Genomic DNA, 27,239 nt, shown 5'->3' with positions numbered 1-27,239 from the left:
TACAGGGTTAAGGGAACCACAATTCGGTTCAATTGGCGAAATTAAATAAGCCAAGCCATGTTTTAAACCGTGTATGTGTGCTATGGCTCAGTTTTCGATCTTACTGACTGAATTCCGTCAGTTCTCATCGTTGGTTGGGCTCCGGTTGTGTATATCACTTTTTATTATTTTTAGCTCGTTCTTCATTTTGGGTTTTATTTATTTTATCCGTTTGCACTTTTTTTTACCCTTTTCCTCGTTATGTCAACCATTGAGGCCAGTGCTGTTTACCTTCCTCTGGCCTTGATTGACAAGTGCCTTGGGAGCAAGATTTGGATTATCATGAAGAACGACAAGGAGATTACCGGCACACTGCGCGGCTTTGACGACTACATGAACATGGTTAGTTTATCACATTACTGACTGCTCAGGTGCTTGAGGACGTGGTCGACTACACCTACACTGCCGAGGGCGTTAGGACCACCGAGCTTCCGGATGCCCTCGTAAATGGCAATTACATCGCTATGCTGGTTCCTGGCGGCAAGCCTGATGACGTCAAGTAGTTGCGTGCCCCTGTCTGTACAATAACTCAGTCCAACTCTGAACGGCTTAAGGCAGCTAGTCTTCCTCGTCTGAGCTGAAGAGGTTATCTTCTTCCGGCACGTATTCATCTTCGCTTTCTGAGTTGAACGCCGTCGACACTGTTTCCGACTTAACAATTTTCTAAATTTTAATTTGTTATCTCTCGTTTGTGTACTCACCTTTGCTTTCATTTCCACTTCCGGTGTCTCTTGCACCTTTTCAAATTCTATTCTACAACTCATTACAAACGAGACTGGCATGAAGTTCACGTCCACTTCTGCGTCTTCGTATTCCACTGCTGGTTCTTTGCTCAGTGCTGCCTTGACCAGATACTCGTCTGGCACTGTGGTCAGATCGGCGTGGTGTGCCCATGTGTTCAAGTCTATTGTTTTATTATTTCCTCAAGTCTGTTATTTTCTTACCATCTTCTAGAAATTCCTTCAACTGAGGCACATGTGGTAACTGCCCTAATTAAAACGTGTTAGATTACTACTTAGTTTACTGGGTAGCCGGTAGTGAGCTGCTGGTAGTTGCTAGTTAGTTTAGAAAATAGTGTATTGGTTAATTGACTCGTTAGCTGCTACTTAGTTAACTACTTAGCTTAGGGTTAGACAACGTCAATATGAAGAACAATTGCAAATAGCCGTACCTTCTTCTGTGTAGCACCTTTTACATTCTATCAGATCGTGAGTGTCAGAAATGACTTCCTCCTTGTAGTCAAATATGTTTTTCAGCAGCTCTCCTGACAGACTGTCCTTCAGTTCATTTGTTCCATCTGTTACCAGCATCGAGCTCAGTCCGTCCTTGCATATTTGCCTCTGTGTCCAACGTAATCTGCACTGGGAACTCACCTGGTATATCTTCTCCTCTATGGTTCCACTGCTGAAGAACCTATAGATGTAACACACTTTGTTCTGGCCGTCTCTCCATACGCGCGCCAGTGCCTATATTTTTGCGGTTACTGTCTTGCGTTATAGAATTGCACTAGTGGCAGCTGTGGTTTTCTGCGTACCTGCTTGTCGTTTGCTGGGTTCCAGTCTGGGTCGAACAGCACTAGTCTATTCGCTCCGATCAGGTTTATTCCGCAGCCTCCCGCCTTTGAGCTCAGCAGGAATATGAAGCTGTTTGAGTTCGGGTCATTGAATGACTAAATTAACCTCGCATAAAGCTCGTGCGCCTTACCGTCACCAGCTTGTGTCTCTTCTTTATGCTCGTTGCTCCGTCCAGTCTTTCAAAGGGGTACTTACACTCCTTGCACAGCCTCTCGAACAGGTCTAGTGTCTGCGTGTAGTTACTGATGATCACCACTCTGTCGTTGCTGCTTCTTCTGATGTGGTAGAGCAGTCTAAACAGCAGTAGGAACTTTCCCGAGAGGTCCGATCTACAATTTTTGTACTTGTTCTTCGAGTTGTCCTCTATTGCTGTGAGCAAACTGTCCACGTCCGGTGACGACTATGCACAACGTTATTGCATTCAATCTTACCAGCACTCCTCCCTTCTTTAGTAGGTACGGGTGGTTACACAGCTTCATTAGTGACTGTATTGCTGTGAGCCCGCTTTTCGGGACCGTTTCTTGATTTATCATATTCTTACACCTAAAATTTTTAATTTGTTCCCCTCTGGGTTATCAACTTACTTTTTAGAGGTTATAAATGATCTGTATAGCTTCTTTTGAACGTCCGATAACTTGCAAAATACATTCTACATTAATTTTTACATCGTCTGAGGCTTAATTTGACACTTACCATTATTATCTTTGGAGGTAACACTTTCGCCAATAGTGCGTTCGTTCTCCTCAGTACAAACTGGTTTGTTATGTTTGACAACTCCAGTAACCTTTCAGAGGCCTAAACACAGTTTCATTCCGTATCCATCGTTCCACAAACCTTTTGCTGTTCAGCTGGTGTTGCGTCTGGCTCCCTTCCAATCAATATCGGATTCTAAAAATATTGTAAATCACGTTTTACAGTTGTACGGTTATTTTGTATAGTTTTATTGTTTTGCAGTTATTGTATTTATTAAAAAAAATTCTGTTTAATTTATCTCTTTAATATAAACTGTTAAACTACCATTAAGTTAACTTATATAACTGTGACTTACTGCAAAATTCTTTCTAAAATTGTTTACGTCGCCCAGTACGTCTGGGTTGCATAGCGATATGAGTGAATAGAACTCGTTCAGGTCGTTCTACATCCATCTGTTTCATCTTTCCACCTAACCTGTATTGGCGTACCACTCAGCATCAGCCTCATCTTTGCTGATGACGCTGATATGCTCTGTGACGTCCTCGTTTTATCGTTTTTTAGTCCTAAACACCCATTTAAACCGCAATCCACTCACTGTGTGCTTCGTCGCAAATCAAGAGGTCTATGTTTACTCCTTCCAGGTACCCGCAGTGCATTCGGTACGTCTCGTACGATGATATGATCACTCGCGACTACGGTCTTCATCAATGTCCCTAACTTACGTTTCTGTCGTACTTAAATCCTTCAAATGATGAGATAACTCTCTCTCTGCTCGAGTCCGCTATTGCTGTGCATGGGCACTTTCCTCGCAGCCACTTTTTTATTTCGCTTTCCCAGTTGTTTACCAGGCTCGCTGGGCATATGATTGCGCACTTCCTCGCCGCTACGCTCCAGTTTCTTTTTTCCTTCTTACCTGGCTTGTTGTCCAGCCCTTGATTCAGCAGCGTCCACATCACTGTGATGCTTTGCAGCGTTTTTCCCAGGCCTAATTATCCTTAGTCCACACACACTAACCCATGTCGTCCGCCAGTATGCATCCTCTTCCTTCAAAGTCCTTCAGTCCCATGAGGCAGTCGAATATGAACTGCACTCCCTGCCTCTGGTGGTCCCTCAGGAACCTACGATTCTTTTCTCTCTGCTCGACTTACCTCGACAGTATCGAATCCACCTTGATTGTCACTTGCACTGGGTCTTCCGGCGCCGACGTGTACAGCACCAGTGGGTTATCTGGCGGCAGATCTTCTATCACTTCCCTCTTCTCTTCGTATGTGCCTGTTCTGAAGTCCTTCAGAAACGACTTCGTGTCCGTCCTTATTCTACATCCCAAGGTTTTCCTCTGCGATTCCTCGCTGATCCCTACTCACAGGCTTAATAAATCTGTTATACCTGGCGTATGTCCCTCCAGGGGACTTTTAAACGGCTTAAGCCATATCGGCGTCCCTGCTTCTACTGTTAGCAAACTCAGCAATGGCGCTCTTATTAGACATATGTTCGTTTGGTTATTCCTGAACCGCATTTATGTTTTTTTCCACTCATACCCCTTATTAAAACTGGAATATCCAACTGTATCGTCATTTCTGCAAAATTATATTATATTTAGTTGCGTTCTATTCGATGTGTGACTATTTATCTCTCAAAACTTAAGGTCTATCAATTTAACTAATTTATATTTATAAATTCTTACAGTTTAACTCGTTTTTCATGTGGAAATAATCTTCTCATCGGTCCATGTAGTATAATGAATAAAATGAATTATGTATGGTGTGTACACAGATTCCAACCACTACGGAATCGCTAACTCATATAAAAATGGCATTCAGATTACAATGTGATTTTAACAGATTAAAACCGGTTAAAACGTAAAAGCTTGCGTTGTAATGACACAATCAGGAGTGTGCGATAGCAATGTCAGGAATCCAAGTTGAAACGAGCGTCAAACGGAACGATGTGTATTATATACGATGTATGTATTAAAAATCCTCCAAATCGGCATCATCCACTAGGCTTTCTATATCGCTCGGGTCCCCTTCGTTCGTTATGGTTATGGATTCCTGCGATGGGAATCCTCTCTTTTTCTCCCACATCTCTCGACTTGCGTACATTCTTACGTGCTCTATAATTTGACTGTTATTTTGAACTCGGAACTAACCTCTGACCTTTTCTTCGTAGGACGTTTTATCGAGCATCATGAGTGCTGCAGCCTCATTGTTGAGGGGATCCGATGGGTTAGGGTATGTCAACAATTGAGGCAGGAATACGTCGAAAACGTTAACCAGGCCTAGATTACAATGTGTATTTGTGATACTTACTGTATATTGGAGTCCATGTCTCGTTTATGACATCCAGGCACACAGAGCCTGACGACTCATCTACATTAGGGTGGAGCATCTTGTTCATGAATCCTATTGAAGGAGATGCGAATGGATAATCGTCCGGCAATATCACATGTACTTGCCAGACTCCGTCCTCGTATATAGCTGCAGGAACATGAGTGTAGTGTAAACCTACTTCCGTTCGGTCCGTGAAAAGTGACATTGAATTCCTGAGTACTACCATTTACCAATTCCAGGTCATAACCAGCCATTAAGCTAAGCATTACTATTTACTTGTGTATAAACTTACAGTTTTGTAAAATCACATTGCTTCCTTATATGTGATCCTTTGGAAGCCATTATAAAATGAACCTAATCTATATTAAATAAGTTTATAAAAGTGTTTCGAAACTAAATTAATTTAAATAACTGAGTATAGGTAGCTAAAAAATAATTACATGGTATAACTATAAAAATATGACAAACATTGATAGGATAGATGCCTTATGCTATAAATAGTTGTTCAAACGAAAGGAATATTGGAATAAAACAAAAAAGTTAAACAGAAGTCAGTATTTAAATATAATTTAGATGTGCACTAATTTCAATTGAATTAAAGTAATGTACAAAAGATTTAAAAATTTAACATTAGTGAGGTAAACAATCGAAAGAGTGCTCGCATAATACCTGTTGGTAAATATTTTAAGTTTCAAATGATATCCGATTAACTGATTACTGTTTTGTTAATCATATATAACCCCAGAGATTGTACATAGCATTTCGGTGCTATAAGGCACACAGGCAATTTTAACTGTGTTCATTCCCCTTTCCTCTTTTATTTTGCTAAGAATTTGGTTCCCTTTTTGGTTATAAAAATCTAGGTCATTTTCTTTACAATTTTCTTTTCGTAAATGTGCAGAATCACTACCGGGCTGGCCTACTTACTTTTACACTCAAATTTAAATATGGGATCAAATTCATGTAAATGAGTTATTGCATTTGCATATAATATATTTTTTTTATGAAATTGCACATAAGCTGTCGTATAAATTTTAAATATTGTATGTACTCGTCTGGTTTCTAAATTATTTTTAAAATTTGATTTTTATTCATTTTGATTTTGTTTTTAATCTATCTTCTTGCTTGGTGCGAAACCAACTTGTTTGGATTCGTAATCATAAACTGTATAATATGCCCTCAAAAACAACTATTTGCGCTCATGAGTGTATTTGTGTGTTACCTCTCCGAATGTCCACGCGTTAAATCCCAATTCCTAATGATTATACTATTCTGTTATTTTCTTACCTCTTGCTGATTATCTGGTACTATTCCGAGTGTACAATGTTTCGTTCCATTAGAGTCCTCATACATGATGATGTAGTCCTCAGGCTTCAGCTCCAGGTTAACATCTAATCGCACAAATGGGATATATCGTTCATTAACTATGCAAACCTGATTTTCCTTCGATTATAAACACTAAAACCGGTTTATCCATTACTTCGTCACAGGATGTGACCTGCAGTTTGGCCAGAAGCGGACTCATACTCTGCCAAATAATTAATAATTAATACCTACTTGGGGCGCGTAGATTAGAAATGATCCTAAAAATCAAGTTTTACTGAATCCTGTTACCTGTGTCCATGATAACCTTCACATCTAATGCGGTAATTTATAGAGAGAAGTAAGCTTACCATCTATTTTGCTCATTAAGGATATGAAATCACTGTTTGCACTCAGGCTATTTGGGCTCTTATGTCTTGTCGTTGTCTTAAATTTAACGTCTTTTAACTTAAGGCTCCAGTAAACTGAGTCTTTTACGATGGGAGCCCATCTATAATAAGTTGGTGTGTTACTAACTTAAACACTTACACAAATTCGTCGTTTTGCGATCTTTTATAGTTGGGATTGATGCCACCAAATGAGATATTTCCTCCTAAAAATTGAAAATTTGACTTTTTATATCTGCTTAATCGAACCGTTTTTCGATACGTAGTAGGCTACTTGGTTTCTATAGTTGGGATATAGCGATTTATTGCACATAATTGACTCTAAAAGAGGCCTTGAACCCCTGGATTCCATTTCCTTTGTCTTAAATCCCAGGCCGACGATTCCGTCCCAGTGTGTGTCACCCAGTGCAGGAATATTGATATTAGTCTAAGAGGGAAGCATTAATAATGCGAACTAACAGCAAGTCCGACGTTTACATCCTTCAGAGTTATTCCGTTTAACAAATTAACATTTGTCGTCCCGTCTATTGCATCAATTTCACCCGATAAGTACTTAATTTCGATAGGAACATAGTTTCCCTTATTGTCACGTTTGGCTCGCCACTCGTAGGTTTTATGGTACCTCTTGCGGCTTAAGCACTGCCTCGATACGCACAGTTCATATGGAACCCAGAATTCAGATGACCCAGTATCAAACAGTACCCTGAATGAATTCGTCTCTTTGGCGGAACCGACTATTATATTGCCGTAATAGGTGGCCCAGAGCTTAGATGTGTAATCAGCCTTCAAAGCAATGCTGCTGGATAACACATTCTTTAAATCATAAAACCTAGTTGAATTCTCTGAATATCTTTTCGCATCAAGAACCTTAAAATAGTCTTCGTCCGAAAGTTTATCCGATTTATAAAGTTTAATTTCATAATAGGAATTCGTAGGGAAAATATCCTTAGCGTACGAACAAGAATAGATTTTATTAAAGAAAATATAAGTTGCTAAAATAATATACAAACACATTTACATTAAACTCATTATTCAAATACTAATTTGAAAATGTGTAACACCATATTGTAAAACGACATCATCAGAAGAAAAGTAAAAGAATTGAGGATTTTTAAATTAAAAGTTTACACATTGATTTTACATCATATAAACATCATTAGGTACACATATTTTGACTATAATCTATTCTAAATATTTATATTCATGTTAATTGATGATTTAACAAAAACGTTATTCTTCACACAGCGATATTAACATATATTAACATTTTAACAATTCTAATCATGTTTTTTACTATTTCTATATTATGTTTACCCGGGAATCATCAAATCTGAGATTTATTCGCCCCCAGAACAACATTGTACAATTTTATGTACATAATCAAATATTATATTACATTTTTGTACATTATTTTATATAAGTAAATATATACATATATTGTCCACAAAATAGTTGTGATGGCAGTTTCTTTGCTGTATAAATTAAACAAGGGAAGCACTACCAGCAAGTCCATCAAAAAAACAAAGAAACATGAGAAGACCACCAAGTCGAAATTAAAAAATAAGGATACTGGTTCGAAACACACCCAGGGCGCCAGTTCATTGGATAACAAAAACATATCGCTGGATTCCACATTTCTAGAAAAGGTAGTAAATACGTTCAAAAACAGAGAAGCCGAAGATGATTCCAGAAAACACGACTTGCTAGAGGACTTATCCAGAAAATACGTTTTTTTACAGTTTAAGTTGTCGAAATTGCCGCCAGAGGCGCACGTTAAGCCCCTGCAAATGTTAGTTCACACTTTTAATAATAATTTACAGTACACTGAAACATCCGATATACGCGGGAAAGGATGTGTGTGTGTTTGTGAAGGACCCGCAGAAAACGTGGAAGGAGGTGTTATTTGGACTTAAAATGCCGGAGATAAAGAAGGTACCGTGGTCCTAAATAACGCATTTTAGGTAATCGGAGTTAGTAAGCTGCGCAAGAAGTTCAAGACGCACGAAGACAGGAAGGCGCTGTGCAACAGCTTTGACCTGTTTCTGTGCGATAAGTCGGTAGTGCCGTCGTTGCCGTCACTGCTGGGCTCACACTTCATAGAAAAGAAAAAGTAGGTTGGCAGACTCACCACCGTTTTCAGATTGCCCATAGGAGTGGCCTTTACAAAGAATAAGTTGAAGGAGGCTCTCCTGAGAGCACTGAACGCGACATATTATAAGCTCTCGCAAGGGTCCTGCGTGTAAGAGTTTAGACATACACAGATATTTATGTATGTATTTACACAAACATATAAACATACACATATTTAAATATGCACCTTATACAGCCATGCACGTATATAAATATGCACACACATAATATATATGTGTATAACAATGGATGCTGGTACATTGATGTATAGATCGGTCAAGGTCGCAACCACGTCAATGTCAACACAACACATCGTTGAGAACATTGAGGAGTAAGTTAAAGCAATCTTAAAGGGATTTTAGCACACTCGAGTCAGTAAAGAAGTTTCACATGAATGACGAGGTCTTCAAAAATCATATTTGCTCAGTGTTTTTAAACTGGGGAGGCTCAGAATCGTTGCCGTTGTACTCAGAGGACGTGTTGGAAGCTAACAGAATAAATGAAGCAGCAAAGTAGTATGAGGAATATGATGAGGAGACCTTTTTTATATTGGATGGGATTGAGGACGAGGAGTGTCGGCTCTCAAGCAAGTAGAAGAGGGGGTGGGAGTGACCGAGATAGGCCTATAAATGAGCGCCTCGGCAAGGAAGAGGCCGAGGTAACAGATTCTGCTGAGCTCGTTAGAAGGATATATAAGTTGGCAAGGACAGGTCAGACGAGCGTTGAGCTGTGGAGAGAGTGCACCGCGAGGACAGTGGAGTACATGGACAAGCTGGACCTGAGAGGAGTCTGCTCAATACTGCACTCGTACGGATACATGAAGTACAGAGACAGGAGTATGCTGGAGTTGATGGCAGGAAGGCTGATCGAGAACGTGAGGATGCTGAACTGCGCGCAGATAGCAAGTGCGCTGAGAGCGTACTCGATACTGAACTTCAGAAGCGACTTCCTATTCAGACTCGCAATGCCAGAGATTTCGCTGAGGATGGACATGATGACCGTGGGCCAAGTGGCCTCGATATTCTACTCTTACGCGAACCTGGGCTACTACAACAGGAACCTGTATCGGAGCATACAGTCGTACATGTATAAGAACCTTGAGCAGGTGGGCGCGTACGACCTCACGCTGCTGCTGAATGGGCACTGCAGGAACCAGAGAGGGTTCGACGCTAGGTTCCTCACAGTGCTCTCGTTCCAGTTCTGCAAGATGCTGGACACGTTCGACAATAAGCTGTTCTCGCAGTCAGTGAACGCGCTGTCGAGGCTGGGCTTCTGCAACCACAAGTACCTGCCGGGACTGATAGAGTCGGAGGTGTACAGCAGAGTTAAGGGCGCGAGGGAGGCGCTCCCGTCGAAGTCGATATCGCTGATACTGAACGCACTATCTAGGCATTACGAGAGCTGCACGCCGCTGTTTACGTTCTTATCGCAGGTTGGTAAGGCATAGAATGAGAATGTTTAGAACGTGCTCAAGAGAATAAAGGAGTATGACCTGCACTCGCTGTGCTTGGCCTTGTCGGCATTCAGTAGAGTTTCACTATCGGTGAGTGACTTAGTCATGTACACAAGTAGTTGGATTACTGGTAATAAACTGTGCTTAAGTTTATGTTATTGGCAACTTCCCTAACAAGTTATTGACGATGGCAATAACGTATATACAGGATGCGAAAACCTATGATAAAATAGCGGAGTATATTGGGAGGAACTCATTAAAGCTGTATCCGAGGGCAATAGCATCAATGCTGTATTCGTACGCGAGAGCGAAGCACCTGCACGGGCCGCTCTTCTACTTTTCAGGAAAACACGTGGAAGTTAACCTGGATAAGTACAGTTGCGATGAGATGGCGATGATACTGAGGTCGTTTGCACTGTTGAACGTGAAAAATGAGGGCGTGATGTCGGCAGTGTCAGAGTACATAGTGAAAAACACACCAGACTATGTGACAGTAAAGTTTGAAGATCAGTGTGCAGATGAAAGGGTACACCAGCCATTGGAAAGTAAGGATAGGATGAGCGTAGGTACAGAAAAGGGAAAAGGTGAAAAAAACAAGAAAAGCCACGAATGTGAAAAAAGTGAGGACAACGAGGAAAGTGAAGAGAGTGAGAAAAGCCACGAATATCAAGTAAATGAGAAAGATGAGGAGTGTGAAGGGTTCAATATAAACTTGTTGGAAGTAGTGGAGCCCACAAGTCACGAGTCGAGCAATTACCTGGCAAACGGGAAGACGCACTCGCTGTTGTGGGTAGTTGAGGCCTACGCCAAGTTCCTGCACGTGAACGACCAGGTTACACGGGCGCTGACGAGGATCGCAAACGAGCTGGTGGTGCGAATGGGCGAGTTGACGCCGCCGCTGGTCTCCAGGTTCCTGCACTCGTTCACGCAACTAGGTTTCAGGCACACAGCCTGTCTGGAAATGCTCCTGAATGAGGTGGCAAACCCTAGAATAGGATTCAAGTTTGACCAGAAGGACCTCGCCCTAATTCACAACTCAATTAAGTCATATCGACTTAGTCCACGAACTTATGGAGTGTATAGGTTCAACAGACTCGACTTCCAGAAAGTAGTCGAAAAGCACAGAAGTGAGGAGGGAGGCACCCTAAGAATAATCAGGAGGATAGTGACCGAGGACGTGCCGGCATCGAAGCCACTATACTTGGAGCTGCTGACAAATCCACTGACTGAAAAGCCGCGTGTAACTGACGAAGATGATTTGCACGAAGATGATTTACACGACGAAGAAGGCAATGTACAGGGCGATGATTTAGACGACGATGAAGACGACACAGATGTTATCTACGTGCACATTCCTGAGCACGTAAGAAGGCTTGTAGAGGTGGACGATGCTGATTGCGTGAACAGGAAGCTTTCAGAGGCAATAGATAATCACATAAACTACAACTTTAACTTGGACTAGCGCAGCTTTGCTAACACAAATGTGTTAACCGTATTTAGCTATGTTTGTACACACATCTACGATTAATTGCATATCTACGTAACTGTGTAGGCATATACGCGTGACTAATGATAAATTGATGTGTGAGTGAGTGACTAATGATAAATTGATCTACGAGTGACTAATGGTATGTACGTGTACTTATAGGTGGGCATTGATCCGTGTAAATGTAGAATCATGAGTTTATTACATTAAGACGAAAATATATTAGTTACACTGAGTCATAGCTGAATCGCGAGCTGCGTTGGCTAAATTTTCGATTGCTTCTCGCCGAAACGAGTGGAAACCCTCTGGGAAAAGTCGAAGAACAGCTTCACGCAGGATTCCACGCACTGGGACTCCTTCATGTCAAGATCCTTCGACCTGAAGCCAGTTATACACTCGTTGAAGCACCGCTCGACGAGGCCGTTGTAGGTGTCCATTGTATCCTGGTACTGGATCTGGTTGAGCCTGTCGAGAACGGCTGACCTTTGGGCGGCAGTCAGATGGTTCAAATCCGACCCTAATCCACTAGATTGCGACATTTTAAGTCTGTTTTATTGCTTTCTGTATTTTTTGTGTCGGTGAGGGCTATGGTGACGTCTGTTGCCTAAAACCGAACAAGAATCATTACAACAGTTGTACAACGTGAGTAAACACACCAGGTGCAGTGGAAACGTGTTTGCGATTACAAAGTAGGCGTTTTATACGAAACAGGTGAGATTCTCTCTACTATTTTTTCTAAAGTAATGTGTACTGCGAAATCAGGGGTGGAAGGTGAAGCCCGCCGGCCTCCACATACCAGAATCAAATCGACGCTTCCTAGCGACACATCTACCTAGCTCGTACTTGTATGCTTAACACATTAAAATGTTACACGTTTGGGAACACCAGCATCGTGATCAGGAGAATCAGCAGCGATATTGTGTAGAAGAGCGCTGAAGGCCGTGATTTATTTCTGTTCTCACCTGTCATCAGGAAGCACCTGTGGAAGCCGTACATGTGCACTATCTGGCCTCCCACCACTGTCGTTACTGCCATGATGATCCTCGTCAGGTACTCTGAGGAGAGCCAGTAGCCTGCCGACTCCAGGTTGCTGCACTGCAGCAGTATTGACGTCTTCAGGGGTCCCGGTGCGTTTTGAAACGACGCTCTATGCGCTGTTATCTATCTTCCCTTCACTTACCTCAGTACGTACACTATCATTATGACCACGACGTCCCTCGAGTATCCAAAATAAAAGAGCAGTCTACACCGTCAATCAATGGCGAGCGTGCTACTTTCTCAGTACAGTCAAATGATTACCATATTAGACATTAAAGCATCAACTAATCAACTAATTCGACAAACATATAACTAGACTACACTGTGCAACGACGGTTAAGCAACGACGCTATGCAACGGTGCTTGTGCAAGGACGCTCATGCATCCATGCCACCAACACATAACTGTGTACGTCTGCCTGGCTACCATGTTGCTCATAATACTCTACATAACTTACCCCAATGCGATAATCTTCGATATAAATATGGTTGGCAGTTTACCATATTTTTTCTGTTGACTGTTTAAAACTGAACATTCGTTATTTATCCGCTCCTTTTTCTCTGAACCTACCAAATAACAGCAGCGTTGTAATGACTGGTATCAGCAGCGAGCCTATCCACAGGTACATGTAGTCGATGTTAAACGTCTTGATCATGTATATGCTCATCAGACTAATTGAGAGACCTAAAAGGTGTTGAGGCTTCCCACTTAAATTCACTCCGTACCTGAGCCGAACGTCGTCAGCGTGTTCATTACGAATATCGTCCACGGCAGGTACTTGTACCTTCCTTGCGAATAGTTCGCACTGTCTTTCTGAAAGTACGTTCCCGACTCCTTGATGATGTCGTTTGAGTACAACGCCATTGCTGTCGGCCTCGGCTCATTCTTGAGTACATACGACACATAGATCTAAAATGAATCATTAGTTATACCTGCGTTTATACATTACACCTATTTACTACTACTCGTCCGTGGGCGCAGACATAAACCTGAACTCACCCTTAGTATACACGTGACTGATATTAGTATGTATACGTATTCCAGGTTCTCAAACTTGATAGAGTTGAAGTAGAAAAAACTCCTCTTCAGTGGCGGCAGGAACGTCACCAGTATGTTTAACAGTGGTCCCACTATGTGACCTATCCTTGCGAGTACGTTGTAGTGTACTATGAATCCTCCTTTGTCCACTACATATTAAAATCTGCTATCTCCGGTGTTGTTTTCTATACCCCTGATCATATCAAGGCAGTGCCAACGGCTGTTTTCCTTTAACTATCTAATTGTGCACTCACTCGACTTAATTGATAGCACTATCAAGTTCGTTAGTGCTACGTTCATTGATGAGTATATTGTGTAGTAGCTCGTGTGCCATATGATGTGGAACATCCTACCCTTGTATGTGTAGTAGCGTGCATATATTACTAAACATTGTTGAGCGCTGTCGGTGACTAAGTCGATGCACAAAAAACGAAGTGACTAACTGCCTATGCTACACTGTTCTTACTTAGGTGTAAATACGTCAGCACTGACGAGAACAGGGGAGTATTGTACATGACATTCGTCAGATTGAAGTAGGATATTAGGCACCAGTATAGTCCTCCCAGCGTCGCTCCCATGTGGTGAAGCGCACTTATGTGACTGATCTGAAGGCGTCATATGTGAGCAAACTTACGAAGACGCTATCTCCGAACACTGAGTATATGCATAGGTCCGAGAGCGTCGGGAATATTATTGCTTGAATCAGGTCCGTCAGCAACACACAGTGGTATCTGAAGGTCATTTATCAGGTTCAAACTAACATAAACTTTAATCCTCTTGGGAACGACCTCCTTGTAAATGGGAGGTTGATGTATTTGAAATAACTGTTGATGATAGTCTCTATCATCTTTACAAAAATTAATTAGGTTTTGGGCGATGTTTCCTATTCATCAAAATAAAGGTATCATTATACAGAAATATGCCTAATTGAGTGTTATAATGTGATAGGGAGTTTGAAAATCCTCTTATTTAATTAGGAAGGTCGAGTAACTTGAATAAAAAATAAGAGTGTGAGTCAGAATTGATAAAAAACAATTTTCCGAAACAAATATTAATGAACACAGAAAGCTGATACAAATTAAAATATTAACTGTTATGGAATCTAGGTATAACACTGCTGGAAATACTTTTACGACTAAACTCGTGTTTATATATGTGAATGTGTGGGTAAAAGGTAAAATTATGTTTAAAATAAATTTTTGAAAGACCTACCTCTGACTTTTTTAACTGTCTAAAACGGTTATATAATGGCTGCAATTTCAGTTTATTATGAATATGTTATACACATCCCCGAATATATATGTAAACTACTCCTTTTGTATTTATAGGTTCTTTGTATATCTGTTTATCTTCTATCCTAATAATATATCTTATTATTTTAAATTGTTTTCATATTTATCATTCGCTTTTAATTTTCTCCAAAATGGCTGAGTGCATATTTACTACACCATATTCATATCAAAGTATCATTCTTATTTTGTACATTATCAACCGTTTAATATGATTTTATGTAATTATTAATTTTTATGGAATTCCTACACTATTGTACTATTACAACTTTTTACTCTGTCGTTTGATTTATTAATCTATTATTTTATTTTTTATCGCAGCTTTATTTTTACACTTTTTTGTTTTTAATAATGTCCAAAAAGCAGAAGAATAAACTTCTCAGCACTTTAAACAGTATGTTTTTATCGTTTTAATTTTTAATTTCTTCTGCAGCTGGTAAAGAGTTCCACTCAAGCTTCGGCGCCTCGATCTTGTCCAAATACGGCTGGAAGGAGTACGTTTCCCGCTTATTACGCGTTTTCAGGGGCCAGGGCCTCGGAAAGTCCGAGGACGGCATCGTCAAGCCTGTTTCTGTTAAGAAAGTCGAGGGCAATACCGGGGTTAGTTTCCACAGCACTCACTGTTCTCAGCTCGGCGCCTCGTCTAGGCCCGAAAACGAGTGGCACAACTGGTGGGATGACATGTACAACAGCCTCGCTGCGAAAGTAAATGTCAAAGACAATTCCAAGAAGGTACTCCCTCGCCACCTCACCCATTTGCAGGTAAAGAAGTCTGTGAAGAAGTCTAAGAAAAAGAAGGACTCCGCCTCTCCTTAACACCGCAGTCTCGCCTGTTTAACCATTTACTAACTTGTAGCTTAATGTGTACCATTTACATTATGACTTTATAGTTCCCTTTTTACTGTCGTCGGCGCCAGCACGTTCATCACGTCCTGAGGCACCTTTTCTGTCAGCACCTGCGGGTAGTACTCCTCTATGAACTTGTGCAGCTTCTGAGGCATACTCAGTCCCCAGTTGTCCACGTGTTTAACTATTTTACACCATTCGTACCCTCTGTTCGGCTCCGCTTCTATGAACTTGTTTATTGCCTGCTTCATCGACTCCTCGTCTCCGCACTCCAGCTCAAATGCCACAAAGGTTCCTACGGCAAATTAATTACTGTTAAACTAGTTGGTAAGTAGGTAAGTGGTTGACTAGCTGCCAGGTAACTAAGTGGTTGAATATTTGGTAAGTAACTAAGTGGTTGACTAATTGGTAATTAGCTAAGTTAATTAACAAACTGGTCTAAATTAACTAAGTGTAGTGTTACGTAACTAAACTACATCAAAGCCGTGTGTAGCAAATTTACACACGCAATAACTTGCTAATGTATCTAATTCTTACCCCAAGTTACTCCGTTTGAGTCGTCTAATGTTAGTGACCTCTGGAACCACTTTCTTGCCTTCGCTATTTTCTTAAAATTCCAGAACAGCTTCGCTGCTGCCATTACCACGTGAGGTGAGTTAGGACACTTGTTCAGCGCGTCTACGACCTTCGAGTTCTAAAAATAAATGTAGCAACTGTAGCCATTAACAACCAACTATCAACAATAACCAACTAATAACAACAGCTATCAACAGCTATCAACAGCTATCAACAGCAAAAACCAACTATCAACCATAACAATCAATTATCAGTAACCAACTAAAAATATCTACTACTTAGTGCTGTTACCTGTGCTGCTGGCTCCTCCATAAATATCGAGTGTGACCACAGCAGTCCTGAGTCAGGCAACTCCTGCAGTGCCTTCGACATTGTAAAGTATGCGTTGTTCCGGTTTCCCGCCTCCTCCTCGATCTCCACTCCCTTCAGCCATATGATGTCGCACTGTGACATGATCTTGTCCGTCATTTCCTTCACTGAGTCTGCGTCGTCTGAGTCCATTGCCAGCTTTGCGATTCTTGCCAACTCTGTGCTAGAGAGCACCTTCGTTTGCACTTGCGTCGTGTTCGCGTTTTTCTTTATGCTCGACCCTACCAGTGTTCTTATTTTTGTCTTCGCCATTTCCACCAGTGCTCTTGCTTTTGTGTGTTCTCCGATATCAATTTGGAGGTTAATCGACAGCAGCCACAGGTTAACACTCCATGGACACATTTCAACTCCTAAGCATATATTATGTTCAATGCTTCCTATCACTTTGCTCTTATACTACTCATACACTATTGTTTCCCTACTTACCTTGTTTGTACGTTTGCACTGCTCCTTCCACGTCCTGAGGCTCCTTTTCCAACTTCAACTGCCCTGATATCATCCACAGCTTATCAAAATATGGATGTAGTTCCAGTGCTTCATCCACCAACTCCAGTGCTCTTTCATATTCCTTTAACTGTCTTTCTAGCTGCACACTTTGCATCCAAACCTACACATTGTCATCACTAACTGCTGCTTTTGTGTTTTCTCGTGTGTAAGTATGTATGTTTGTGTTCATATACATATATTTATATGTCTATATGTGTGTTCGTATATATAATATCTTCTCTATTACTCTGTCTACTTTACTATATCCAATTTATTATCAATACACATAATACCTTTGGTGTGTTACATTGTATTCTTGCCTTGTCTAATAATTTCCTCGCCTTTTCGTATTCCTTGTGCTCTCTCTCCAGTTTTACTGCTGCCAGTGATATATCTTCATTGTTTTCATTTAGCGTCAGTGCCTTTGACAATATTTCTCTTGAGCTCTGTACATCTCCTTGTACCCACTTATGTTTCGCGTACATTAGCCACAGTACTTCTGAATTCGGGCAATAAACCACAGCCTGTTTAATTTATTATTATCCAAAATTATAATACAATTTTACTATCAATATTATCAAATTTTAGTATCAATATTATCCAATATTAGTATCAACATTATTATGCAATATTACAGACAACATCACTATCAACATTATTATGCAATATTACAGCCAACATCACTATCAACATTAGTATCTACATTGCTATCAATAAACTAACTACTCTAACAATTTTATTTATAACTAATTGTATTCTTTCATTGAGCTTACTGATTTTAGCACTTCTTCTACTGACTCTGGAGTCCCGTGCTTTGATTCCAACTCCACCTGTGCAAACCATAATGACTTTCTTGTCTTCATCTGGTCAATTGCATTTTTGTACAGTGCTCTTGCGCATTCATATGATCCATTTTCCACCAGTGTCTCTCCGTCCTCCAGCCATGTACTCTTTTTATTATTTTCATCCACTCCAATCATCATGGTACTCTATAGTAATGTTAGTTTCGTTAGTCTAACATTTGTGGTAGTAAATGTGGTAATCGTAGCAGAATTATTAACAATAACAATAATAGCAACATAATAGTAGTAATAACAACAGTGGCAACAATAGTAACATTTGACGCACCTTTATTATCGCTTGGGCCGTCTTTACGAATGAACTTGACTCCGCTGTTTCCGCCTGCTTTAGCCAGTTACTTCTGACGTGAACTACTCCCTTCTTTGACAGATTATCTATTGCCCTCGTTATTATCCTCTCAACCTACACACACCCGTTAGTACCAACATCACAGCTATCAATATCTATTACTGCTTGTTTAATGGTATATATTACTGCTTGCATTGATGGTATATATTACTGCTTGTTTAATGGTATCTATTACTGCTTGTTTAATGGTATCTATTATCATTGTTCCAACTTACCATTTCGTAATTTCCATTTGACTCCTCCAACTTTGCTGCCGTTATCCATATGTCCACGTTTGTCGGCAGCTTCTTCCTCGCTTCATTCAACACCTTCTGCGCTTCTTCGTACGGGCACAGCCTCGCCAGTGCTAGCCACATGTCCAGCGACTCTGGAACACACTCCACTGCTCTTTTCAAGAGTATGTATGCGTTCGCCTCGTTTTCCATCGATATTGCCTCCTTCCAGAGCCTTATTGAGTTTGGTATGAACTCCAGCGCCTTCCTCAGCACTCTTTTCCTGTCGTCGTTCGACGTCTCTCTGTTCGCCGCCTCCATCCACAGCTTAACCTACGTTTTATTATAGCTGAATAAGCACTTGTTACGTGCTCTATCCTATATGGCTATTGTACACTAATCGTGACTATTCCGTTACCGATGTTGGTATCACTTTGATTGCCTTTGCCAGTATCGACTTTGCAAAGTCCGGCTTCTCCAGGCGTGCTGCTTCCAGCCACACGTCCTCCTTGTCTGGGCAGTTTTGGCATCCTTGTGCTATCAACTCTCTCGCGGCTTCAATTTTTCCTAAAAATTAGGGTGACTGGCTACTTCCTGTACCTGATAGCTCCTCTATCCTTGCTGCTGCTATCCACCCTGGTGCGTGCTTTGGATTCGTGTTTATCACTGACTTGAGCAGTGTGCGTGCCTTCTGCACGTCTGCCGCGTCGAGGTCACTCTAAAGCGTCATTAGTTAGCCAATATCGCTGGCACTAGGCTTAAAGCCTCCAGTAACTGCTAACCACTGCATATCTACCCTTATAATATGGTTAACTGTCTATCATTTCTTACATTCATTGAGTTCAGGTCAGTCAGATACCCCTTCGGGTCTACCACCGTCTGTCCTGATAAATTATCCATCACCTTGTCCAGCGTCAGGGACAGCACTGCTCCTCTCGCTTCTCCCAGCTCGTTCAGTGAGGACGTCTTTCCTGAGGGCGTTCTCAGTCCTGCCGGCGTCCTAATTCCCAGCGGTGTCGCCCCTCCCATTATGCCCAGCGGCGTCGACATTCCCAGGGGCGTTTCCGTTCCCACTGACGTCGTGTGCTGCATTGCTGACCTCGATGAGTAGAGCAGACTGTCTGGTGCTGGCGTGTAGTTCAGGTTTTTCTTCTGCTGCTTTCTCTTCAGTGAGTAGTCTCCGATCACTGGTATCGACTCCCATTGTTCTACGATCCTCATTACTGACTTCAAACTCACCTTTCGTCAGCGTCGACAGGTTACGCTTATACTGCGCCAGTTGCTGGTGTATCGTCGGCCTACACATATTTTCTTCACTATAAACCTACTTTTCGTTCCTCAGCTTCGAAATTTCCGATTTTATCTTCTGTTCTCTCCTCGATTTACGTCTTTCGTCCATTTTTGCGTCTATTGCTTCGTAGATCAGGTCCGCCTCTCTGTCCTCGTCGTCGTACTCTGCATCCTTGAACAGGTGTTCGTTTTCGAAGTGCGGCTGGCTCGGCCCTCCTGCTTCCGACGTATCGTTGTCGTCTGTTGTGTCATCTCTCGACACTCCTCCTGCGAAACTCGTTGCTCCTCTTCCCTTCCCTGGAATGTACCCTGGCGGCGGTTTTCCGAATGGGCTAAATTTTATTTATAAATGGGATTCCTAGCTTACTCTGAGGGTGTGACGTTGTTGTATCCTAGTTCTGATCTCGTATAGGCCAGAAGTCTGTAAATTTCCGATTTATATTCAGCTGTTCGACTTACCCTTTTGCTACTCCCGGCATATAATATGATTCAGCACTCGCTGATAATGGAAACTTTCTACCGCTCGGCAATGTCGACATTTTAAAAATCCTCTGATACTTTTAAATTGAGTTTTATTAAATTAAAGTTACAAAGTGTACCAAGGGTTCATCATGAAAAGCACATATTAAAAATGACAATAAACTGACTATTTATGTGGAATCTTATAAATACTACTTTTATCTACGTTTTTATACAGTAATAAATTTAATTTACTTATGTTACGACTATCCTTCCTCACATTCCACATTCCACTTCCACCATAACTAATGTTTTATGTATAGTAGTATGAACACGAACAGGTTAAATTTGCTGAGGAAGAGGGTGTTTTCTCCCGTAAGTTTTTGCTGTAATTTTTATTTTTAGACTGGCTTGTGTATCGCAGTTATTTCCGGCTATATGTACATGTTGCTTGAGTACGTCAAGCTCGAGTACCGTGTTTACAGGGAGAAGCGGCAGATTATGGAGGACGACTCCGACCCTAACAAGCTGAACATGATTTTCGTGGACAACCTCGTCCAAAAACGGAAGTAGCACTTAACACATACCTAATATCTCGCTCTCACGTATACGCAATTCTATTTTACATTAGCTTTAGTTACCCGTTCAGGAACCACTCAGCTCTGTACACTCTCAGCATCAGGTACGTCGACAGGCTCTTGAGCATCGAAAGGCCGTATTTTACGGCGTCGAGGTCCTTGCAGGCCGTCGCCAGGACCACCACCAGCAGCAGCGTTTTGAGCAGGAACAGGCACAGCTTATAGAACTTGAGTGAGAGGAGCCCCAGTGTGAAGAACGATATCGCCAGCTGCACTCCGTAGTACCTCGTGACTGCCAGCACTCCGTTCGCTGCTCCAATCAGGGCGTCCGACATCACCAGGATCATAAACAGCGTTTTTTTCACGATCTCCGGTATGCTCTCTGAGATTGCGTAGCACACTGTCTTCAGCGCTATGTTTTCGCATCTTCTGTATCCCATGTGCGCCTTCGTGTACAGCTTCGTCTTCGACTCAATGTTATGCTCCGGGATGTTAAGGTTGTTTCTTTCTATTGACTTCTGATCCACTGTGTATACCTTTCCCTGTATTATCAACTGCTTCTCCTTCACTTCCTTTTCCAGCAGCCTCATTATAAACTTGTCCACTCCTTGGCCACTCAGGAAAGTATTCCTTGCGGAATACAAGATATCTCCATTGTCCTTATTAAACTGCTTTATCGACGTTATTCTAACCAAAAAGAAGAAAACTGACTAAAACAAATTGTTATTGGCATCTTCATTAACCAATAGGCTATTTAACTCATTAGTTAACCAGTACACAGGTTAGTCAAATAGTTAAGCAGTACACGGGTTAGTCAACTAGTCAACCAGTACACAGGTTAGTCAACTAGTTACGTGATATATTAGTTGAAAAGAGAAAACTAAGTAGCGTAACTCACCAGCAGAAAGAACAGCGTTGTTAAAAACCTGTTCAGTATGAGTCCCAGTAGCAGAAATATTAACGAGTACCGGAGCACCAGCAGTGCTCTCTCCTTTGACATTTGCCTACAGCAAATATTAAGCCCGCGGACTTACAGGTGATCGAATATGCACTCGAACGCTTTGTAGTTTTGGTACGAGCGCTCAAATATCGAGGCCAGGTCCGAGTACCTCCTCACGTCCAGGTGCTCCGCCAGCAGGCTTGAGAACAGCTCCGTTGTGAAGTCCACCTTTTCCTTCGAGGGCACCAGCTTAAAGTTGACCGACAGGTAGTAGTTGTTAAGCGTGTGCTCGCAACACACTTCATAGTCGTGGCACTTGAGGCAAACCTCGTAGGCGTTCTTCTTGAAGTTAGAGGGTATGTTCCTCAGCTGCAGGCAGTTACACCCGTCCTTCTTCCCCCTTTTCGACAGGTTCGACATGTCTATGACATCCACCAGATCCATCTCCTCGTCGTCCGACTTGTCGCCGTCGTCGCTCTTTTTGGCATCCTCGTTCGACTCCGAAGGGTCCGTGGCCGAGTCCACGAACTTGTAGTCGAAGTACTTCGATATCGTTTCGTAATTCTTGTCAGTTCCGACTGCGATGTACGATAGCAGCGAGCACACTTTGCAGGACGAGCACACCTTCTTCGACAGGATTTGCGGCCTGCTGCCCTTGGAAGGATAGTACAAAATGCCACCCGGGTTATATGGGTTAAAGGCCGGGTTCGCCTTGAATGTGTATATTGCCTTATAGTCCGTTTCGGGCACCAGGAGTCCAATGTCCAAATCAACCCACGAGATCAGAACCATGTTAGACTTCTCAAACACGATCGCAGGCTTAATATTCAATTCTTCGCTGGTTGTGGTATCAAACTGTTCGTGCTCGTACAGCTTCAAAGTTACTACTGTTTGCGGCGAATATATCTTCAATCTTATGGATTCATCGAACAAATCGTTATTAAAGTCCAAAATCTTAGTTTTATACACAAGTTTCTCGTTTATGTACACATGAATAGACGGTTTGTAGATGGAATGAGGCAAGAATGTGAACTCGTCAATTATATTTGCTAAAAACTGGTTTAGATGTAAATCCAAATAGGCATAACTATCGTACAATTTAGGATTTTTAGCATCCTTTGGATTCCAGAGGCAATTGATCTTAGAAAACTTTTGTATCGTTGAAACCTTTTTACTTGAGTCATCTGCCATGATTAAATGTTAAACATAAAATGGGCAATGAGCAAAAGAAGAATAAGTGGTCACTATATTACACATGCTACAATGTAATTGAATAAATATGTAAATTCTTTTACACAACAATGGGAAATTATGGGTTTCGTAAATCAACTTATATTCCTTTTTATATAATTATTTTATGTACACTAAATTTACATTGTAATACAACACGTCATAATTCGGAGGTTTTAAAATAGAATGTGAAATTAATATGCTTGTGTTGAGAAAACATGATTTTAGACGACGTGGTTAATTCACCGAATAATTATCCGCCCCCGGATCAAGGCAAGATTCTCGAAGAAGCCATTTTCTTCGTGAAGGAGCAGTCCTACTATATGAAGAAGGCCATAGTTAGTTGATGTTACATAAAACGCGACTATTCCGCTATGTGTATTTATTTATTCCACACCACTCCACATATAATCGTATCTCCACGCACAAAGGGCCTAATATAATTTGTAGGAAATGGAAGACATTAGCAATTCGCTCAAACACGGCTCAAATATAATATCGGAACTGAGAACGTCCACACTATCACCTATACATTATTACGAATTATACATGAAGGTGTTTAACGAATTGGAATATTTATCGGATTTTATCGGAGACCACGCGAAAAAGAGTAACATTATAGGAGAATTGTACGTTTCCGTCCAGCAGGCAACCTTTATTCTTCCGAGGTTGTACCTGCTGATAATGGTGGGAGCACATTACATAAAGAGCAAGAAGGTGACTGCGAAGGAAATACTGGACGATATCACGGAGTTGTGCAAAGGAATACAGCACCCGATGCGAGGATTGTTCCTGCGCTACTACCTAGTGCAGATATGCAAAGATAAGCTCCCGGACTCAGACCCAGGGAACGAGAACGGGTTCTTGGACTCGTTCGACTTCCTGATGAACAACTTCTGTGAGTCAATAAGGTTGTGGATACGCTTAAATAAAACGGGGCAGGACAAGAAGAAGATCGACAAGGAGCGACTGGAGCTGGGACTGCTGGTGGGAGCAAACCTGGTGAGGATAACACAGCTCGAGGGAGTGGACATAAACTTCTACGCAACCACGGCGCTGCCGAGAATTTTGAACGAAATAAACTCAATAGACGACTATGTTGCGCAAAAATACCTGCTAGACTGCCTAATACAGGCGTTCAGTGATGAGTTTCACATACACACAATAGATGAAATACTGTCAGCCTGCGTGTCATCAATTAAATCAGGTAACGATTAAAAATATAAGTAACTGGAAAATATTGATGTTGAGAAATTGGTAGATGGTTAATAAGTAGATTACCAATGCGTATGAGTGACGATATAGTAACTGGAATAGAAAGTAATAATGTTGCAGATGATGGAATTTCGATTCTAATAACCATGATGAATAGGTTATCGACATTTCTGACATCGAACCCAGAGGTAAGGGTGTTAGTGGAAGTGACAAAATAATAAAATAGGCGCTCCCAGAGGGAGTGGACATATTTCTAACATTTCAAAAACACTTGTCGAAGTTGAAAGTGACGAAGGGGGCGCCGGTGACTAGGTCGGACGAGGAGGGGGGAAGAGTGGGAGTTAAGGGGTACCTGGACCTGCTGGCCTCGTTCCTGGAATTCACAACCACGCTGTACCCAGGAGTGGTGGAGCACGTGGAGTACATACTGAACAACGTGGTGGAGCTGCTGTCAAACGTGCTGGGAGATGTGGTGATCGAGGGAGCGCCGGCGCAGAGCATCGTTAAGCTGCTGACGATCCCAATCAAGACGCTCTCGCTCAAGGCGCTGGAGCTGAGCTACAACGAGAAGCTGATGGCCTTCCTGAGTCCGGAAATGAGGAAGAAGATGTCGCACGACCTCATAGACAGCCTCGTGACGACGAGCATAGCGATGGACGAGCTCTCGAGCTTCGAGGTCTTCTTCCACTTCGTGGCGCCGCTGTTTGAGCCCTTTAAGGGAGAGGACAGCGAGTTCCTCTCGGACGCGCTCTTGGAGAAGATTAAGCTGGAGCAGTTTCAAATATGTAAATTAATACAAGCAATAAAGGTGGGAAGCTAGTAGATTAGAGTCACAGTTAGCTACTAGTTACGCAACGTCGTCCACTTCTAAAGGCAACTGACGAATAAATAACTACCTAATAACTTACAAATAACTAGCTAAATGGCTGAGTAATAACTTACAAATAACTAGCTAAATGGCTGAGTAATAACTTGCAAATAACTAGCTAAATGGCCAACGGAGTAGTAAACTAACCAAATTAATAACCGATAAACAATGTTTAGTGTTCAAGTGTAAACGAACAGTTTTTAATATATAAGGACCTGATGAGTAAGATTCTGAACGGTGGAAGTCTGAGGTTGAAGTACACGCTGCCCTGCCTTATTACGTGCAGCCTGAACCTGATCTTCGCAACGTGTTCAGCCGAAGCAGATCAGACACTGAACGCGAAGATGAGCTCGCTTAAAATATCACACACCCACGAGTTCGCCATGGAAATCTTTAAGTTCGTAAACTCGATAGCCGAAGTGTTGCAGCCAATATCGCCATCAGTAAGTTGCACAGCCATTATTATATACTCGTTATTAATAATCATGTTATATACTCATTATTAATAATCATGTTATACACTCATATTATTAATAGTCATTCTATATATTCATGTTATTATTCATTTTATATATTCATTATTAATATTCATATCGACTAGTTAGATTAGTTAAATATGATTGGGTCTTTTGACTGCATAGCTGATGAATAGTTAGCATTTATATTAGCTAAGTGGCTGTATTAAGGAGTTACGACCCTGAGGCTCGAGTGATAAAAATTTGCAGGAAACTTTGAAGTTGCTGATACTCACAGCCGTTAGCGTGGACGAGTTCGCAAGGACGTGCGTGACCTCCCTGGGAGAAAACGGGAGCTTCGCGAGTGACATGAAGATGATGTGCCTCAACTTCCTGATGCACGCATGCAACTGCTACGAGGACGAGATCACGTACAGCTCGGACAGGCTTAGTAGCCTGAAGTACATGTGCTCGGCAGTGTCGAGCAAGATCACGATCCTGGAGAAGGACGACTACTTCAACGTCGCCATGCTGCTGGCAAAGTACGGCCTCAACCTCACGCGGATACACCACAGGTGCCAGGCGCTCGCAGTGGCAGCCTACCTGTTCAGCTCGCCGCACTACTACAACGAGCAGCGACTCTGCTGGTGCCTCGAAAGGTGCGTGACCGTGGTGAACACCTTCGACTTCTGCGCCCCGTACAAGCTCGTGGAGGCGCTGCTCTACCCGCTCGAGACCTCGAGGTACTTCAAGCTCAAGAGCGTGACGAAGCTGATACAGAGTAAGCTCGACGAGCTGCTTCCGAAGCTGAGCAAGGACGAGTTCGAGACTTACAACGAGAAGGTCGACGGGATTCAGAGGTTTGTAAACCTGGTCGGCAAGTAATGTTATGAGTACACACCCTAGTATACACTGACGTGCAACTACACACTACAGCTTTAACTCGTTCATGTGACATATTAGGTGATTTATGTGATGTACCAGCGAACATAGGCAGCACAGTAGCAGTAATTAACGATATATTAACGAACATACACGGCACAGTAGCAGTAATTAACGATATATTAGCGAAAATACACGGCAGGGTATCTAGTCTACATAATTTAACAGTACACTCAGATAAAATATTAGTACATTTACAAAGCTAACAGAAAAAAACATAGTTTAAGCTGAAATCGGCTCATATGAACGAGTCTTCCAGGACGTTGAACAGATAATTCTTTATCCTATCCTTCAGAATGGCCTGGCGCTCCAGATTGCGACGGAGAATACTCCGCGAACTCTAAGAAGGGGTCACTCGAGTTAAACTAACCTTGGAGAGCTCCAGGAGCCTGTAGTAGGCGTAGACCAGGACAAAGAGTAGAGCGAACGTGGAGGTGAGTCTGAACGTAAATGGCTTCTTCACTAACTTACAGCACGTAGTAGGACCTGGGATCGCCGATCAGCAGCTTCTGGTGAAACAGTATAAGCGCCTCGTGAATATTGCTTACGCTGAGTGATGACTTTACCCTGAAATACGTCTGGTGTATGTTACCGTATAATCCCCTCGGGACCTGCTCTGATTCAGCCATCTATAGTACTTCGAGCCCACAGAATCCCATTTTACCGTTTACGCATTTTAGTGTACAAATTTTGCCGTGTTTCGATTGCATTTTATCTTTTATTGTTAGGATTCCGTTCTGTGGTGTTACCTCAGTCTCTCAACACATTTTCACCAAATTGTTTAT

At 41.9% G+C, this 27,239-nt stretch overlaps 14 protein-coding genes across 14 annotated transcripts; 6 read left to right on the top strand and 8 right to left on the bottom strand.

The window, feature by feature from the left end:
* Positions 1 to 240: 240 nt before the first annotated feature.
* Positions 241 to 542, top strand: TOT_010000762 (uncharacterized protein; the record flags this gene model as incomplete). The annotated part of the gene is made up of 2 exons (XM_009691309.1): positions 241 to 381; positions 411 to 542. The coding sequence occupies 2 exons, from the start codon at positions 241 to 243 to the stop codon at positions 540 to 542; spliced, it is 273 nt and encodes a 90-aa protein (XP_009689604.1).
* A 55-nt stretch (positions 543 to 597) lies between these two features.
* On the bottom strand, positions 598 to 3,822 carry TOT_010000761 (recombinational repair protein; the record flags this gene model as incomplete). Its single annotated transcript, XM_009691308.1, has 17 exons — positions 598 to 702; positions 741 to 943; positions 984 to 1,028; positions 1,211 to 1,505; positions 1,574 to 1,708; positions 1,744 to 2,013; positions 2,045 to 2,156; positions 2,198 to 2,262; positions 2,307 to 2,408; positions 2,448 to 2,501; positions 2,662 to 2,748; positions 2,781 to 2,869; positions 2,902 to 2,998; positions 3,029 to 3,291; positions 3,321 to 3,424; positions 3,455 to 3,665; positions 3,693 to 3,822. The coding sequence occupies 17 exons, from the start codon at positions 3,820 to 3,822 to the stop codon at positions 598 to 600; spliced, it is 2,367 nt and encodes a 788-aa protein (XP_009689603.1).
* A 454-nt stretch (positions 3,823 to 4,276) lies between these two features.
* TOT_010000760 (ubiquitin carrier protein) lies at positions 4,277 to 4,978 on the bottom strand (the record flags this gene model as incomplete). The annotated part of the gene is made up of 5 exons (XM_009691307.1): positions 4,277 to 4,419; positions 4,456 to 4,584; positions 4,616 to 4,783; positions 4,815 to 4,894; positions 4,929 to 4,978. 5 exons carry the CDS (start codon positions 4,976 to 4,978, stop codon positions 4,277 to 4,279), a joined length of 570 nt encoding a protein of 189 aa, XP_009689602.1.
* Positions 4,979 to 5,744: 766 nt separating this feature from the next.
* On the bottom strand, positions 5,745 to 7,374 carry TOT_010000759 (aspartyl protease; the record flags this gene model as incomplete). The annotated part of the gene is made up of 11 exons (XM_009691306.1): positions 5,745 to 5,825; positions 5,859 to 5,891; positions 5,924 to 6,027; positions 6,062 to 6,164; positions 6,194 to 6,219; positions 6,251 to 6,274; positions 6,310 to 6,449; positions 6,488 to 6,551; positions 6,595 to 6,772; positions 6,805 to 7,337; positions 7,371 to 7,374. The coding sequence occupies 11 exons, from the start codon at positions 7,372 to 7,374 to the stop codon at positions 5,745 to 5,747; spliced, it is 1,290 nt and encodes a 429-aa protein (XP_009689601.1).
* Positions 7,375 to 7,802: 428 nt separating this feature from the next.
* Positions 7,803 to 8,991, top strand: TOT_010000758 (conserved hypothetical protein; the record flags this gene model as incomplete). Its single annotated transcript, XM_009691305.1, has 6 exons — positions 7,803 to 8,134; positions 8,166 to 8,277; positions 8,307 to 8,455; positions 8,486 to 8,584; positions 8,747 to 8,806; positions 8,838 to 8,991. The coding sequence occupies 6 exons, from the start codon at positions 7,803 to 7,805 to the stop codon at positions 8,989 to 8,991; spliced, it is 906 nt and encodes a 301-aa protein (XP_009689600.1).
* Positions 8,992 to 9,028: 37 nt separating this feature from the next.
* On the top strand, positions 9,029 to 11,390 carry TOT_010000757 (conserved hypothetical protein; the record flags this gene model as incomplete). The annotated part of the gene is made up of 4 exons (XM_009691304.1): positions 9,029 to 9,907; positions 9,938 to 10,018; positions 10,137 to 10,566; positions 10,612 to 11,390. The coding sequence occupies 4 exons, from the start codon at positions 9,029 to 9,031 to the stop codon at positions 11,388 to 11,390; spliced, it is 2,169 nt and encodes a 722-aa protein (XP_009689599.1).
* A 287-nt stretch (positions 11,391 to 11,677) lies between these two features.
* TOT_010000756 (mitochondrial import inner membrane translocase subunit) lies at positions 11,678 to 11,953 on the bottom strand (the record flags this gene model as incomplete). The annotated part of the gene is made up of 1 exon (XM_009691303.1): positions 11,678 to 11,953. The coding sequence occupies one exon, from the start codon at positions 11,951 to 11,953 to the stop codon at positions 11,678 to 11,680; it is 276 nt and encodes a 91-aa protein (XP_009689598.1).
* Positions 11,954 to 12,281: 328 nt separating this feature from the next.
* TOT_010000755 (conserved hypothetical protein) lies at positions 12,282 to 14,337 on the bottom strand (the record flags this gene model as incomplete). Its single annotated transcript, XM_009691302.1, has 9 exons — positions 12,282 to 12,561; positions 12,910 to 12,979; positions 13,023 to 13,136; positions 13,178 to 13,361; positions 13,452 to 13,639; positions 13,745 to 13,900; positions 13,957 to 14,095; positions 14,125 to 14,221; positions 14,252 to 14,337. 9 exons carry the CDS (start codon positions 14,335 to 14,337, stop codon positions 12,282 to 12,284), a joined length of 1,314 nt encoding a protein of 437 aa, XP_009689597.1.
* Positions 14,338 to 15,130: 793 nt separating this feature from the next.
* TOT_010000754 (uncharacterized protein) lies at positions 15,131 to 15,595 on the top strand (the record flags this gene model as incomplete). Its single annotated transcript, XM_009691301.1, has 2 exons — positions 15,131 to 15,173; positions 15,213 to 15,595. The coding sequence occupies 2 exons, from the start codon at positions 15,131 to 15,133 to the stop codon at positions 15,593 to 15,595; spliced, it is 426 nt and encodes a 141-aa protein (XP_009689596.1).
* Positions 15,596 to 15,663: 68 nt separating this feature from the next.
* Positions 15,664 to 20,306, bottom strand: TOT_010000753 (pre-mRNA splicing factor; the record flags this gene model as incomplete). The annotated part of the gene is made up of 15 exons (XM_009691300.1): positions 15,664 to 15,920; positions 16,163 to 16,319; positions 16,493 to 16,920; positions 16,997 to 17,177; positions 17,350 to 17,580; positions 17,830 to 18,045; positions 18,185 to 18,319; positions 18,481 to 18,810; positions 18,896 to 19,044; positions 19,078 to 19,195; positions 19,309 to 19,685; positions 19,717 to 19,775; positions 19,806 to 20,099; positions 20,135 to 20,188; positions 20,227 to 20,306. The coding sequence occupies 15 exons, from the start codon at positions 20,304 to 20,306 to the stop codon at positions 15,664 to 15,666; spliced, it is 3,066 nt and encodes a 1,021-aa protein (XP_009689595.1).
* A 235-nt stretch (positions 20,307 to 20,541) lies between these two features.
* On the top strand, positions 20,542 to 20,799 carry TOT_010000752 (conserved hypothetical protein; the record flags this gene model as incomplete). The annotated part of the gene is made up of 2 exons (XM_009691299.1): positions 20,542 to 20,601; positions 20,632 to 20,799. The coding sequence occupies 2 exons, from the start codon at positions 20,542 to 20,544 to the stop codon at positions 20,797 to 20,799; spliced, it is 228 nt and encodes a 75-aa protein (XP_009689594.1).
* A 64-nt stretch (positions 20,800 to 20,863) lies between these two features.
* TOT_010001293 (conserved hypothetical protein) lies at positions 20,864 to 22,935 on the bottom strand (the record flags this gene model as incomplete). The annotated part of the gene is made up of 3 exons (XM_009691298.1): positions 20,864 to 21,514; positions 21,703 to 21,808; positions 21,839 to 22,935. 3 exons carry the CDS (start codon positions 22,933 to 22,935, stop codon positions 20,864 to 20,866), a joined length of 1,854 nt encoding a protein of 617 aa, XP_009689593.1.
* Positions 22,936 to 23,192: 257 nt separating this feature from the next.
* Positions 23,193 to 26,397, top strand: TOT_010000750 (uncharacterized protein; the record flags this gene model as incomplete). Its single annotated transcript, XM_009691297.1, has 6 exons — positions 23,193 to 23,312; positions 23,425 to 24,181; positions 24,226 to 24,395; positions 24,416 to 24,997; positions 25,234 to 25,500; positions 25,783 to 26,397. 6 exons carry the CDS (start codon positions 23,193 to 23,195, stop codon positions 26,395 to 26,397), a joined length of 2,511 nt encoding a protein of 836 aa, XP_009689592.1.
* A 295-nt stretch (positions 26,398 to 26,692) lies between these two features.
* Positions 26,693 to 27,083, bottom strand: TOT_010000749 (conserved hypothetical protein; the record flags this gene model as incomplete). The annotated part of the gene is made up of 3 exons (XM_009691296.1): positions 26,693 to 26,794; positions 26,825 to 26,894; positions 26,926 to 27,083. 3 exons carry the CDS (start codon positions 27,081 to 27,083, stop codon positions 26,693 to 26,695), a joined length of 330 nt encoding a protein of 109 aa, XP_009689591.1.
* Positions 27,084 to 27,239: the final 156 nt, after the last annotated feature.

Source organism: Theileria orientalis, chromosome 1 (assembly GCF_000740895.1).
Source record: "Theileria orientalis strain Shintoku DNA, chromosome 1, complete genome".
In the NCBI taxonomy this organism is placed as follows: Eukaryota; Apicomplexa; class Aconoidasida; order Piroplasmida; family Theileriidae; genus Theileria; species Theileria orientalis.
The sequence above is the reverse complement of the archived record's forward strand: the minus strand, read 5'-3'. Positions and strand labels throughout refer to the sequence as shown.